The 14774-nt window shown below is 41.7% G+C and overlaps 1 protein-coding gene across 20 annotated transcripts in view; it reads left to right on the top strand.

Moving 5' to 3' along the window:
- LOC148879211 (CDPK adapter, putative (DUF1423)) overlaps window positions 1–14774 on the top strand; it is a 41056-nt gene that overhangs the window by 15577 nt on the left and 10705 nt on the right. For all 20 annotated transcript variants that reach the window (XM_088960651.1, XM_088960669.1, XM_088960665.1 and 17 more), the window contains one exon: window positions 13003–13410. In XM_088960651.1, coding sequence (XP_088816777.1) covers window positions 13041–13410 — 370 coding nt within the window. In that variant the 5' untranslated portion in view covers window positions 13003–13040. The remainder of the gene's footprint in view (window positions 1–13002; window positions 13411–14774) is intronic.

The raw sequence follows: 14774 nt of genomic DNA, 5'->3' as shown, positions 1-14774 counted from the left end.
GCAGAGTTATTAGAGGGGTCAATGAAAAGATTTTCAAGAAGGTTAAGGAGGCTCGAAATACTGTGAAAGTCAGAGTCCCGCACAACCCTCCTCAAACCCAGGACTGGAAGAGGAAGGGGTGATGAAACAAGAAATTGGCTTATTTTTAAAGTCAAAGAGAGCATACAAAGAAGGAAACTGGTCCTTAAGTGGAACATTCCCCACCCAAGTTTGTTCCCAGAATTTTATGTAATTGCCAGAATTCAAATCATACCTGACAAGTGGGGAGAAGACTGGAAGCAAATCATGAATGGCTTTCCAAGGTGAATTGCTTGTGGTCCTTGCTCTAATTCCAGCATCCCATCTATTTTGCTCCATCCCATGTATGCTTGCCACTATTCTAGCCCGTAGCTTCTCCTGCTCTAGAGGAAACCTCCACAACCACTTTCCCAAGAGGGCCGAGTTCCTTTTCCTGATGTTTTCAATCCCCAAACCTTCATAAGCTTTACTCCTAGTCACCACTTTCCAGCTAACTCTATGGTCCCTCTTCTCCTTTCTTGACTCCCAAAGGAAGTTTCTCATTAATGTCTCCAACCTATTGGAAACCTTCACTGCAATTTTGAACACTGAAAGGAAATAAATGGGTAAGCTTACTAGCGTGGCCTTGATCAGTGTAGTCCTTCCACCAAGGGAGAGGTAATTCATTTTCCAAGGGACAAGTCTTTTTTCAAATCTCTCCACCACTGGGTTCCAAAAGCTCTCTCTCTTGGGATTATCACCTAAAGGCAAACCTAAATAACTCATAGGCCACCCTGAAACTTCACACCCAAGCACTTATGCATTCTCCCTAATCTCTCCCTCCTCCATATTCACACCCACTAAACAACTTTTCCTGAAGTTCACTTTCAAGTTTGACATTTGCTCAAAGAGTTGAATCACCAATTTCAAATTCTTGATGAAACTCACATTACCTCCTTCACAAAACAAGATCCTATCAACAACAAATTGTAAGTGAGTAAGTGGGACGTCCTCCCTTCCAACCCTCCAGCCTCTAATGAGGCCCCTAGAGTCTGCTTTGTGGGTCAATCTTCCCAGCACATCAGAAACAAGTAGGAACAGAAAAGGGGATAAGGGGTCACCCTGTCTTATACCCCTAATGGCTGGGAAAAAATCTACCACTGTCCCATTCACTAGCACTGAATAATGACAGTTCCAAACACATCCCATGATCCATTTGCACCATGTAGCCCAAACCCTAATTTGGTCATAACTTTCCTCAAGAATTCCCAATCCACCATGTCATATGCCTTCTCCATATCCAACTTACAAACCATCCCCTTTTTTTTATCATTCTTAAAACTCTCCACACTCTCATTAGCAATGAGGATCTGATCAGTAATCTGTCTTCCACTCACAAAGGCACTTTGATTTTGTTCAATTATGTCTGGCAATACCTTCTTCAGTCTCAAAGATAACACCTTTACAATGATCTTGTACATGCTATTTACCAGACTAATTGGTCTGGAGTCCCTTGGGTGTGAGGCTTCTTTCTTTTTGGGAATCAGAGCAATAAAAGTGGAATTCACCCCCGGATTAACAATTCCTCTCCTATGAAACTCCTCAAAAACCCGTAGAAGGTCCTCTTTCAAAATATCCCAAGAATCATGATAGAAAGCCATTGTGAACCCATCTGGCCCTGGAGCTTTTGTTCTATCCATAGAAAACACAGCTTCCTTAATCTCCTCAAAGTCAAACCCCCTCTCCAAACTTCTCTTGTTGTCCCCCCCTACATCTTGCTAGTCCAGTCCTTCCACCCACACCCTTCCACTTATATAGGCCTTCTTAGAATGGATTTAAAATGTTCTACACATGCCCCAACTATCTCCTCTTGTTGAGTTAAATGAATTCCATCCACAACCAGTTTGGAAATGAAGTTTCTGCTTCTCCGTCCATTTGCCAAAGAATGAAAGTACCTGGTATTTTTGTCCCCATCTTGCAACCATTTACACCTAGATTTTTGCCTCCAGCTTACTTCCTCCTTATGTAGGCAGTCCTCTAACTGTCTTCTCAAACATCTTCTTAGTTCATTGTCCCCTTCTCCAAATTCTCCCATTTCTTCTTTAGAGTCAAGGCTTTCAAGTTGGTCCATTAGAGTTCTCTTTCTTTCTTCTAACCTCCCATACTCCAAGATATTCCACCCCTTGATCTTAGCTTTCAAGAATTGTAGCTTCTTATGAAATCTCATCCCCTCCCATTCCACCAATGGGTTACACTCATTCCACCACTCCCTTACTCTTTTTGTAAACCCGGGATGGAGTAACCACATATTTTCAAATCTAAAAGGCGCAGGTCCTCCACTCCTTCTCTCTTCCTTGCAATCCCTATGGGCCAATGATCTGAGATCACCCTAGGTAGGGCTCTAGATGCCAAGTTCCTCCAATGTTCTTCCCAGTCCAAAGAAAACAAGAACCTATCCAACTTAGAGCATATGGGTCTAGATCGGAGATTTGACCAAGTAAATGTCTTCTGGGCTAGAGGTATCTCCTTAAGCTCAAAGGTATCCACAAACCTGTTAAACTTCATCATGCTAGTTGTCACCCTCTGATTGGTCTTATTTGTTTCCTTTGAGTATCTGATCACATTGAAGTCTCACCCACACACCAAGGCCCATCCCACAACCCTCTTACATCAGCCAATTCCTCCCACAATTCCTTTCTCTCTGTAATCATTTGGCCCATAAACATTTGTGAGTACCCACACATATCCATCCTCTTGTTGTTTGAACTTAATGGAAACTGAGAATTTTCCAATCAGTTCCTCCAAGGAGTTGCCACCCAACTAATCCCCCTAGCTTTCCATACACTCCTTGCCCATCTATCATTATACTCTATCCTCTTGGACTCCTGTAACAGTACAATGTCTAGGTCATACCTCTTTATTACTTCTTTTATTGTCGCTCTTTTCCTCGTACTTCCTATTCCCCTCCCCTCACATTCCAGCTAAGTATCTTCATTCTCACTTTTTCCTTAATTTCCTTCTACACCTACCCACTACTTTCCCCCTTTCCTTCTATCCCCTTTTGCCCCAAACTTCTTGTCACTTTCCACATCTCTTTTCAATCTCTCAACTTCACTCAACTTTCTCTTCTTTGTTCTGACCTCCCTCCTCCTCTTCTGTAGCCCCTCCTTCAACACATTCAGATCTTCTAATCTGCAGCCCAACTTTCCCACAAAATCTGTTATTTACTTCTCTTGCTTAGGTTCCTCCCCCACGGACCTTCCTACACATTCCTTTCCGGCCCTATCCTCCTCTCCTTCCCTCCTCTCCTCTAGTCCGTCCCTCCTCTCTCCTCTTCATCCTTCATCCTTCTCACATTTTCTCCGTCCTCCACTGTGCACTCCACATTATCCTTTCCCTCCCTGCCCTCTTTTTCTTCCCTTCTCTCTAGTGAGCCCTCCCCTCTTCTCTCCTCTTCACCCCTTCTCCATATTACATTTCCTTCCACTTTCTTAAATATTCTCTCAATAATTTCCCACACTTTCTCATTTCTATATCTCCCTTCCCATTCCTCTCCATTGTTCTTCACACCCCTTTCCAAAACCTCAGAAACCCCATCCTCTTGATTGACTGGGTGTGAGAGGGAATTTGGATTAGGATTGTTCCCGGCCTCCCTTTCTAGTTCCTGAGGTTGGTCAATATTTGTCTCCCTGGGTTGGTGGGAGAGTCCTTCTATCCTTTGGTCAACATGGTGATTTCTTCTCTGTACCCTTGATTCACCCCTGATTGGTATGTTCCAGCTCTGCTTCAAGTTCTCCTGATTTGCCCTTTCGTTTGTGCCTTGCACAATTTGAGGTCTTGGGTATAGGTTTTTCTGCTTAAAGCCTTTAGCCTTGCTTGTTTCATGGGGTCCAGAGCTTCTTCCTTCCTCTGTCTGACCTTCCTGGCCGCCTATTATACGCCTCCCTTCCTCCTCTAAGTCGCCTGAAATAGCTTTGCAATGTCCCACCCTCCCCTGTCATCTGTACCGTAGCCATCTTCATCGTTCACGCTACCAATACTGGTACCATCATTTGAGTTATTCGTCACCATTGCACATCACCCAACCTTCATCCGCCTTCTCTTTCTCTCTTCGGCTCTCTCCCTTGCGTACCTCGGGTTTGGCCTCTCTGAAAATCACCGCCAGGAGCTCACCTCTTCCCTATTTCAGCGAGGGACCCACTGTAGGTTCCCTAGCCTGTTCGCTTGCGGCTGTTGGAAGATTTTCCCAACGTCCCTTCCCTTTTGGGATGATGATAGACCAATGCCATTGTCTATCATCGGTCTTGAGAGCCTTCTCTTACCCCGACCCACGTGATCATTTAAGTTGTCACGTGGGTCACTTAAAAATGGCCCCAGTTTAAGCTTCGGCCCGCCCGACCCTCCTATCACCTCAACTGGCTCGGACCGAGCCAGTCTGCACCCTGGTCCGTTCAAGTTCCTTGCCATGTCAGCATAAGTTAACGAACTTGCCTTCAATTTATTTAGTTCAAATTTTTTTGAATTATTTTCCTTAAACAGCTGGCCTGTCATTTGGGTTACCCCAGCCGACCCATTAATCCTTCCCTTAATATCCACCTGCACCCCTTTCTCACCACCGCCCACTCTCTTCCTTCCACGTGTCCACCACCCCGCTGACTCATCATCTTCAACCTTGGACCCTCTTCCCCACCATGCCTGTTCAACTTCTGATGCTACATACTTTGTACCAAACATCATCCAAGCACACCTCGAAGAACCTCGGCATATTCTCATGTCTGATTCCTGCAACTTGTACCTCGACGGCGACCAAGTTTCGTTTATCAGCTTCCACCAAGACTCCTCCTAGACTCTGTACAATGTGTTCAAGAACAGTCATGCCAAAGGTGGAAAGGGAGACCTACAAATTTCAACCGAGCACACCCATCTTGGACTGCAACTTCATTGCAGATGGGGCTCCAGTTCTGGACCCTCTGTATAAGGCCCCCGTCCACGGCTACAGCTTTAAAGCTTAGTTCCTGGTCGCCCACATCCAATACAGCTTTCGTATCTGCAAATGGAAACAGTGTTGCTTCATCTCCAACACCTACCTATCTCACCAGCAACTGCGTTCAGGACCTTCTTCCAATCTGTCACTTCTTTGTCAGCCACCAGAACCATCCTTTTCTTCCAAGCATCCGTCCCTGCTCCCACCAGAATTTGTCAATGCATAGAAGAACAAGCCACCACCACATCAGAAGTTGGAAGGTTTTGAGCTTCTGCACTTCCAATAGTTCCAATTGACACCGACTCCTCCTGACTCCTCCTCTCCTGGTCTTTGAAGTTTTGGCCGGTTGCCTCCACTCCTACAATCTTCCTAGTTTCCGATGCTACAAGAAAGGACTGCAGCACCTTCACAAAGACCTTCCATCCTTTCTGCATTCTCCCTTCTGGTACACAGAGCATCTGTTTTCCAGATGTCCCAAAGAGCTCATCCACCATGATGAACCACCCTTTCCAATTTCTCTTCAGTTCTATTACATACTTCTTGCCTGGAACTGACATTGAATTTTTCCATCCATTCACCTTGCCAGAGTTGATAGCCCCATCTACAAAATCCTTTCATCCATACAATGACTTCATTTGGTACCAGTACTGTCACACTGTTGTTCTCTCTGATCTTCAGTGCTTCCTTACCTCTGATCCGTTCCTCTTCAAACTTGAAGGTCTTGGCTTCAATTGACACCTCAGCCCTCCATCTTCCAATTCTTTTTTCAGGGACCATCTTTTGTTCCTCTCTTCTTCCGATAGCAAACCTTGCCCGCCCTTCTCATCTAGATATTCAATTTCGGAAATAGTGCTTAATTTCCTTTCCTCCACTCTCCCAAGTGCTCCCTATTCTACTGTTTAATTTTTTCTTTTAACCTTTGGACTTTTATGTGGAATTTGACTCCCTTCCAATGAACTCCCACCACTTCTTCACCCCACCATTCTTTAATCTTATGAATAAAATTTGGATGTGTCAGCCACATATTTTCAAATCTAAAAGGTTTGGGTCCACTCACAAAGTCCTTAGTTCCAATGCTAATCGGCCAGTTGTCTGAGGTGACTCTCAGCAAGGCTCTAGCTAACAACCCTATCCAATGATCTCCCCACTCAGAATTAAAGAGGAACCTATCCAGCTTGGAAAACCTGGGGGGGGGGATTGTAGGTTGGACCAAGTGTAAACTGTCTGCTGGAGGGGTAATTCTGACAGCTCATACTCTTTAATTTTCCTCATACTAGTTGTGATCATTTGAGTGGGGTTTTCGGTTTCATTTGTAAATCTAATCACGTTAAAATCACCACCTAAACATCAAGGACCCTCCCACAATCCCCTAATATCAGTGAGCTCTTCTCACATTTTACCTCTTTCTCCATATCTTTTGGGACCATAGACATTTGTCATTACCCAAGTAAACTCTTCTTCCACCCACCTGAATTTCAATGAAACCAAGAACCAACCTATTAGCTCTTCTAGTGGCTCCACTACCTCTTGCCTCCACATTGTCACTATACCCCTCAATGCCCCCCACAAAGACGATAAGGACCAGCCTAATCCTCTAGAGTTCCATACACTTCTCACCCACCTTCTATCCCAATCTGTCACTTTTGTTCCTGGAGTAGCACTATGTCCGGATTTTCTTTTCTGATCAAATCTTTTATCACCCTTCTTTTCCTAGCTATACTCAATCCTCTCACGTTACAACTTATTATCTTCATAGCAATACTTCTAAAACCACCCCTAACCTGTCACCCTTGGCACCTTTCCTTTTCTCACCCCTAGCAATGAACTCTAAGTTTGCAACCACATCTGATTTTAATCTTTCAACCTCTTTCAGCTTCCTCTTCCTTTGAACACCCTCCTTTTTCCCCTTCTTTTTAGCATGAACTTTCATGTTTTCTACCTCTTTAATTTTCACACCCAGCTCTCCTGCCACTTCATCCATCGATTTCTTCCCAAAACCCATCCTCTCATGCTCTTCTTTCTCATTCCTCTGGCTTCCCTCTTGTGATTCCTTATCTTCCTCAATATTTCCAGCTGCTATCTCCTTTCTTTAAGATCTTGGAAGGATTCACAAAACAATTCCCAAGTTTTTTCACCTGAATCCCTATGATCGACCCCTTCATTTCCTTCTTCAGGATTCTCCCCCGCTACCCTTACAACATCTTGTTGGAGTGTGACAAGCAACGGTTGGGGTTGGAAAGTATCTGTTAAAACCAAAGAAGATTCATTAGTATCTTTACAATTTAAAACAAAAAAAAAAAACCCGGAGAAGGTGGATTTATTACAGGGCTGGCGAACAAGGTATTTGGGCTGGAACCAGACCCACAAGCACCCGTTCCCAGAGGATTAGGTTCAAAGTGAAGTAGAAGGGTTTGTTGGGCTTGAAAAGTCGACACTCCCCTACTAGGTAAACCTCCACTCTGCGCTGAAGGGTTGTTTGAAACCATTACTGAAACCTCCTGCAATTGTTGTAAGCCTGAGATAACTTCCTGGTCCTTCAGGCAGTGACCATCACCCAAGCTGATCGATATCTTCTCTGCCCTACCCACCTCTACAGTGCCTTTAGAAAGGAGAGGTGCAGCCTCAGGAACTTGTATTTCTTCTTCATCTTCCTCCAAAAATAGGTGTTTAGTATCGAAACTTTCATCATCCTTAAAACCAACCAATTTATCTGGGCAAATACTCCCTATACTTGACGTATCTGTCTCATCTGAATCTGCACCTGAATCTTCCTCACTTATTTCCACCAGATCTTCCTCTTCCACTCCACCCCTTACCAACATGGTTTTCCGATTTCCAGGGTTGCGCCTTTTTGGAGAACTGTCGTTTTTCATTGTCACTAGTCTCCACTATAGCGATTTCTCTTGCCTCTGCTCACTATGGCCCTGCTGAATTTTGAGTTGGGGACGATGATGGACCAGGAGTAACGTCCATCATCTGCCTCTCTAAAGCACCCACGTGACCACTTAAGTGGTCACATGACCCAACATTTGAATTAATGATTGGGCCTGGCCCATCTGTTATTTTAAGATCATTTGAGTGTTTGGGCTCTTGACCTATTGAAGAAGTTCGACCCAACTCCACTCCCCTTTTTTGGCCTACAGTCTTGGTTTTTAGGCCCATTCGAACTAACCTCCATGTGACTTAAGGGAGGCCCACTTGGTTTATTTAAACCAACACCTTCTCTACTCGTGCTCACATGGCCCTCTTGCTTTTTTGATCCCACTTTTAGTCCTTCTCTTGACTCATTAGCGACTTAAATGGTGAAAGATGTCTACTCAATGACTGCCCAGAACCAGCACCTGTCAGGACCTGAGCAAAGGATCTATGACATGCCTCCTTTCCCTTCCCTCCTATTGGTTCTTCCCTTTTGGAAGCTGGTAACATCCCTTTTACTTCCTTCTCCACAGGGGTGCAAATGGACCGGATCATGATCCGATCCGATCTGATTTGGTCCAATTCAGATCACCCCTGATCGGATCTTCGGATTGGATCCTATGATCCGATCGGTTTCAGATCTCCCCTATCCGATCTGAGAAGATCCGATCGATGTGTTATATATTTATAAATATAAATATATAATACATATATGTTATTTATTTATTTATAAATATATTATTTATATTTTTTTTTATAAATTTGTTACATTATTTATTTTTTTATAAAAACATGTATATATATGATGAAAATAATTAAAAAATACTTGTATTTTTTGTTTTTTTCCTTTATTTAAATTGATATATTTTGTTTTTTCTTTTAATAATTTATTAATTTTAAAGAAAACAAGTCAGATCGAGTCCTATTAGATCCAATCGGATCAGATCTGACATGAACAGCATCGGATCGGATTCAAATACACCCTGATTCGAATCTGATCCGGTCTGTTTGCATCTCTACTTTTTTTTTTTTTATCAATAACAACAGCTTTATTAATTATATGAAAATTGTGAAACTTTAGATGCAAAAGGGGGAGATAAGATGTCTTAGCTCCCCATCAACAGAATACAATGAAAGAAAATTAAAAATTAGCGCAAAAGATCGATTCCCTATTCACCCCTTGCTTGGCCAACCCATCCGCAAATGAGTTGGCATTCCTCTCAATGTCCCTACACAGCCATAAGAACTTTTTTCATTGTTGTAGCTCCACAATCCATTGACCTCTTTCTTCAACCAACTAACCACCACCTTCGAATCACCTTCCAAACGGCTGATATTTAGTTCCCTTGCTCTTTGAATTCCTTCCAGCGCTGCAAGGATCTCAGCCCTAAGAGAGTTACCTTCTCCAATAGGGCCTGAGGACAAAGCAATAATAATCCCTTCCTCATTCTTGAAAACTCCCCCAATCCCAGAGGGCCCTGCATTCCTCTTCACTCAGCTGTATTGTATCTCAATGTCCCTACACAGCCATAAGAACTTTTTCTTTTCATTGTTGTAGCTCCACAATCCATTGTCCTCTTTCTTCAACCAACTAACCACCACCTTCGAATCACCTTCCAAACGGCTGATATTTAGTTCCCTTGCTCTTTGAATTCCTTCCAGCGCTGCAAGGATCTCAGCCCTAAGAGAGTTACCTTCTCCAATAGGGCCTGAGGACAAAGCAATAATAATCCCTTCCTCATTCTTGAAAACTCCCCCAATCCCAGAGGGCCCTGGATTCCTTAAACTACTGCCATCAGAATTCAATTTTGCATCCCTACTTCTCCACAAAGTTTGCCATATTGGTGAGACTCTCAGCAAAATTTGAATTAGCCAATCCCATCCTTCCACATAACTAGTCTTCCTCAACATTCTCATCTTCTTTCTTTCTTCCCTCCCTCCACAACTCAGCTTCAATGGCGTATGTAGCCAGGCTGAATAAAAAACTCCATAAACCAACACCTTTACAGAACGGGGGATGTCTTCCAGGTTGATGTTACTCAGACACACTGCAGCTGAGTGGAGATCTTTAACAAGTATCTTTCCAATCTTACCTATCCAAAGATAAAATGGCAGGCTCAAAATCCTAACAACTACTTTGTCTCTCGCATGCAAATCCTTGGAGTTGGAATGAGGGGTCCATTTTGAAACAGTCACAGAAACTGGCTCCAGCTGACAACACATAACATGGAGCTCCATTTCTTCTCCTACTAACTCCAAAATAGCCTTACACTTTTCAAATGGGGGTGAAGATGATAGTACACCTCAACTTTAGCTTCTTTAGTAACTCTTCGGCAATTTTCTTCCTGTCTTTCGGTGGAACTGTCATGAACTTCTTCTCCCAATCATTCTTGAGCCTGTTGCAGATCACTCTACAATCCTTAGTTGCTTGACTTAAAATCTGAAACTGTGTAAATTCTTTGGGCTTCTCCTGCTCTTTCACTAGAGAGCCTTCACTACCCCCAGTGTTTCTTCTACAACCTCCCCCTCTACTGCCTGCTCCAGCTTCCTCCCTTGTGATGAAATCCTTCAGAGTCCTTGATATTTCTGTCCAGCCAGCCCCCATTTTTCCTTCTGGGAAGCGTCTATCTGCTTTTTTCCTTCCCCAAAATTCCATAAGCACCATAAACCCTCCTTTAGAGTCCTTTCTTCTTTCTGCTACATATCTCCTGTCATTAACCTCAGTTGAACCTTTGCACTCTAAGTTTCTGCTCACCCGAATAGCATCCTCCATGAAAGTCTGAAACCACCCCAAGACTTCTTCCCCTACCAAGGACACCATGGCCATGTTGATTTTCTGATTTTTTATGATGTTTTACCTCTCACCCTGAACCTTTCAAAAAGGAACTGCTTTGCTTCCGCCCTTAGCGAGCTTCTCCAATTCCCAGACTTCTGAAACTTTCCTTCCTTCATCCTTATTCTGCAGCTAGACCTTAAAAATTAAGAGTCCAGTCCATTAACAGATGACAAACATCAGCATAAAGACCCACTAAAGGCCTCTGAAAGTTTTTAAGCTCTTCTATTTTTCTCCTTCCAAACAGCCCAACTTTATTATCCTTTTATAATTTCAGAAAATATTAACAGATATTTTCATGTAATAATATTTACAATGTTATAAAATTCTTACAATAAATCTAAACAGAGTTTTACTGATAAAAAAATCTAAACAGAGTTTGCAATATATTTTATATATTTATTATTTTTAACTGGTCGACATTTTCCATTAAAACTTTGGTTTAAAATCTTGGAAATGATTCAAGGGAGATAACATGCATTTATTGTGGCTTTATTTCAGGAAATATTCACAAAAAACCTAATGCTTCTTTCTTTTTCTTGTGAGGAGTTTGCGGAGGAACATTTCATTAGTCTAAGGATTAACTCCACTTTTCTGGCCTTGATACCTAAAAGGGGAGATGCAGTCCAATGAGAGATTTTAGACGCACTAGCCTAGTGACCACTATTTATTTATAAGTTTGGATCAATAACATCAAACTTTTATTAGAAAGTATATGCTGAATGCACAGAGCAGATAAGTACAAGGTGTAAATGGTAAAAAGACAATGAGAGACAAAGGGCCCGTTTGGCAAGTCTTTTTGGGAAGATCTTCTGGTAGCTCTGACAGTCAAAAGACGCATTGAGCTTTTGCATGAAGATCTGAGTAGCCCGAAGCTAGTTTGGTAGATACACGTCTTTCCACGCGAGAATAAAACACAAAAGACGCGAAAAGATTCATTTGGAGCTTCCCGAAATCCAGCCCAAAATGGGCTTCTCGTGTCTTTTCGGCGCTCCGCCTTTTGGCAGCTAGATCTTCCACGAACCAAATAGGAATAGACCAAAAATCGGTCTGCCTGGCTTGTAAACAGATGAAAGACCGCGCGGAAAGACGTGCCAAACGGGCCCAAAATCTCTTCTCTCTCCCCACACCCAAGTTTCCAATTTACAATTGTGCCCAGAATAAAGTTTCTCTTCCCACCCCTTGTTTGGCTAAAGCATCCGCTACAGAATTAGCCCAATGCTTTATCCAATTGAAAGAAACTTCCATTTCTCTTCTCAGCCACCTAAATTTCTTCTTTCCATTGCTGGAAATCAACATTTTCATCTCTTCACTTTGTATCCAACTAAGTAACTAACTACCAGTTTTGGATCTCCCTCAGTAATCAGTTTTCTAATGTTCAGTTCTTTCGCCCTTTGTATACCCATTTATCAAGGTTAAAACTTCTGCTCTAAGAGAGTCTCCTTCCCCCAACTGGACCAGAATAGAGAGCAATAATCTTGCCTTCCTCTTCTCCGAATACTCCATCTATACCTGATATTCCTGTGTTTCCCATACCACTATCATCAAAGTTAAGTTTGATACCTGGGTATCATTCACCTAAATTTCTTCTTTTCCCTGGGTACCATTCATCCGGGTAAGTGATACCCACCTCCCAAGTGGGTAAATAACCTTCCCACCTGGGGGAAAAGTTGACAAGACATCATGGGGCGAAATGCCCCTTCTAATAATTCCTTTCTGGGGTAAAAATGGTCGAAAAAACACTTACCTAGGAAACAAAAGAACATAAATAAATGCATTTACCCAGATACAAAATGCACTTACCTGGATAAATGCATTTACCCAGGTAAAGGGCTTACCAGAAAACGAACGGGGCCTAGATGTTTACTGTCTGAACAGCATATGTGCCTTGAGAGGTGCACCACATGAATCCCAGCCTGGCATGCCATCAATGAGTTTGTTACCCTGAAAAAGATGTTGATATTTTTCTCTTCCTTGGTATTCTTATTTTTATTCTTTTTTATTGAGTTATTTCCTCTTTATGAAAATCATAATCAAAATTCCATGCCTTACAATATATTAGAGTTCTTTGATATCATTACTACTTGAACGAGTTGGGTCTCTACTGCTTTTGCTAAGGATGCGGTGCTTTGGTCTTATAACATAGTACAAGTAATGGTATTATCACTATATCTTATCTATGACTATGACAGGTTAATATTCATAAAGACTGCATTAATGATATTATTATATAATTCACTTAATTTGCTTAATAGTTGCATACTTGGTACAGTTTGTCTGCCTCAATCAACTTCCAACAAAAGAGAATCTATGGAGCTCAATATTCACGATGAAAATAGTGGTTGCATGGCTGATTTAAAGGCAAATGGTCTACATCTCAGGCCAGTTAAACCTGGTGAATCAGGTGAAGGTTTGCCATATGCTCCTGTAGATTGGCCCAGTACTGGTGATAATTGGGCATGGAAAGTGGGAAGGAGGAAATCTGCTTCTGGTTTCTATCTTGATAGATACCTGTATGCTCCAAGTTGTCTTCAAAAGAGCATACGTAAGAAGCAGACTTTTGCAAGCAGGCATTCTGTAGAACAGTATATCCAGAAAGAATTTCCTAATGCAGACATCAATGCATTCTTTGCATCTTTTAGTTGGAAAATCCCTGCAGAAGACAATTCTTACATAAAAGGTATACTCTGATCTAGAAGCTTTGTTTCTATTTCTTGGAATAACGAATATACTCTTGTTTAGGTTTCAATAGTCTAACTAATATACTTCCCTTTTTGGGGTTTTTTCCTTTGCTCTTTTCATCAGGAAGTTTGTTTGTCTTGGTAGTTTGTAACTGAATAAGTGATAAGCTCGGAAAAGCCAACTACAACCAATAAATCACTGATGTAGCAAAAAACAGAAAAAAAAATCATTGAAAGTGTTACTGTGTTAGTTATGTAAAGGGAACTAGATACTTTGTTGTTTTGATATATGGACCCTCAAAAAGATAAGATAATATGACCTCCCAAGAAATGTTAGCCATCTAAGAAACTTATTTATTCAGTTGGCTAAACCAAATTTAAAGGGATTCTCTAGTGTTACACATTTCCCCGTATGGTTAGTTACTATCATTTAGTTACCCAAAAGCATGGCACTCTTAAATACTTTGTCAGATGTGTTAGCTAAGCAAGGGGTAAATAGGGAAGAATTATTTTAGGCTCAGTTGTGATTCTTGTTTTTCTTTCCTAGTTTACTTGTAAGATTCAAGGAGGGGCTGCAGCTCGTGCCTCTCATTGGGATGATGTATGAACTCACTCTAAAGTTGCTTCTGAATCAATAAACTTATTATTATTCATCAAAAAAAAAAAGCATAACACTCTTAAATTGCAAAAAATGTTATTTTTACCTTTATTTAGTTACCTTTCATTAAGAATTGAAAACTAAAAAGGATACAGACAACAGCAATCTCAATTTTGAAGAGATCAGTCTGGTTTTGGAGACTCAACGCAGACTGAGCTTCTTTCTTTTATTCAAAGGCTTTGATGATTGGGTGCTATATGAGAATCGAGATACCCAAAGTTGGAGTTGGAATAAGACTCACAATTGGCTTGATGAGAAGAAATGGGGCTTTGGGCCCTTGGCAGCTGCAAAATCACAACCAAGAAGATAGGTCATTGGACATTAGCTTGATCTTTTCATTCAATAGGGTCCAAAGATACAGCAAACATTCTTGTTGATTCACTTGCATGAAAGAATGTTCATAGACAATATATATCGGGGGTCCACCGACAGCTCATGGTGCTCTTTGGGTGTTGGGGTCATGCTCTTGTATATGCTAGTTTGGGGAGGGTTTGATCACTACGTCATTTCTCTCTACTTCCCTTCCTACCTCTATTATTTTCTCCCTCTTAGAATTATTAATAAAAAAGGAAAACTACCGAGTATTTTAAAAATAGACTTCATTTTATCTATTCCCTCTATCCCCTATGACTAGATCTGAAATAAAAAGGAAAAAATATGGCAGAGGATATAATGCAAGGAAAAAGGATATCACTCTATGGAAGG

This window comes from Nelumbo lutea, chromosome 1 (genome assembly GCF_056320005.1).
Source record: "Nelumbo lutea isolate HS-2025 chromosome 1, American lotus-T2T, whole genome shotgun sequence".
In the NCBI taxonomy this organism is placed as follows: domain Eukaryota; kingdom Viridiplantae; phylum Streptophyta; class Magnoliopsida; order Proteales; family Nelumbonaceae; genus Nelumbo; species Nelumbo lutea.
The sequence above is the reverse complement of the archived record's forward strand: the minus strand, read 5'-3'. Positions and strand labels throughout refer to the sequence as shown.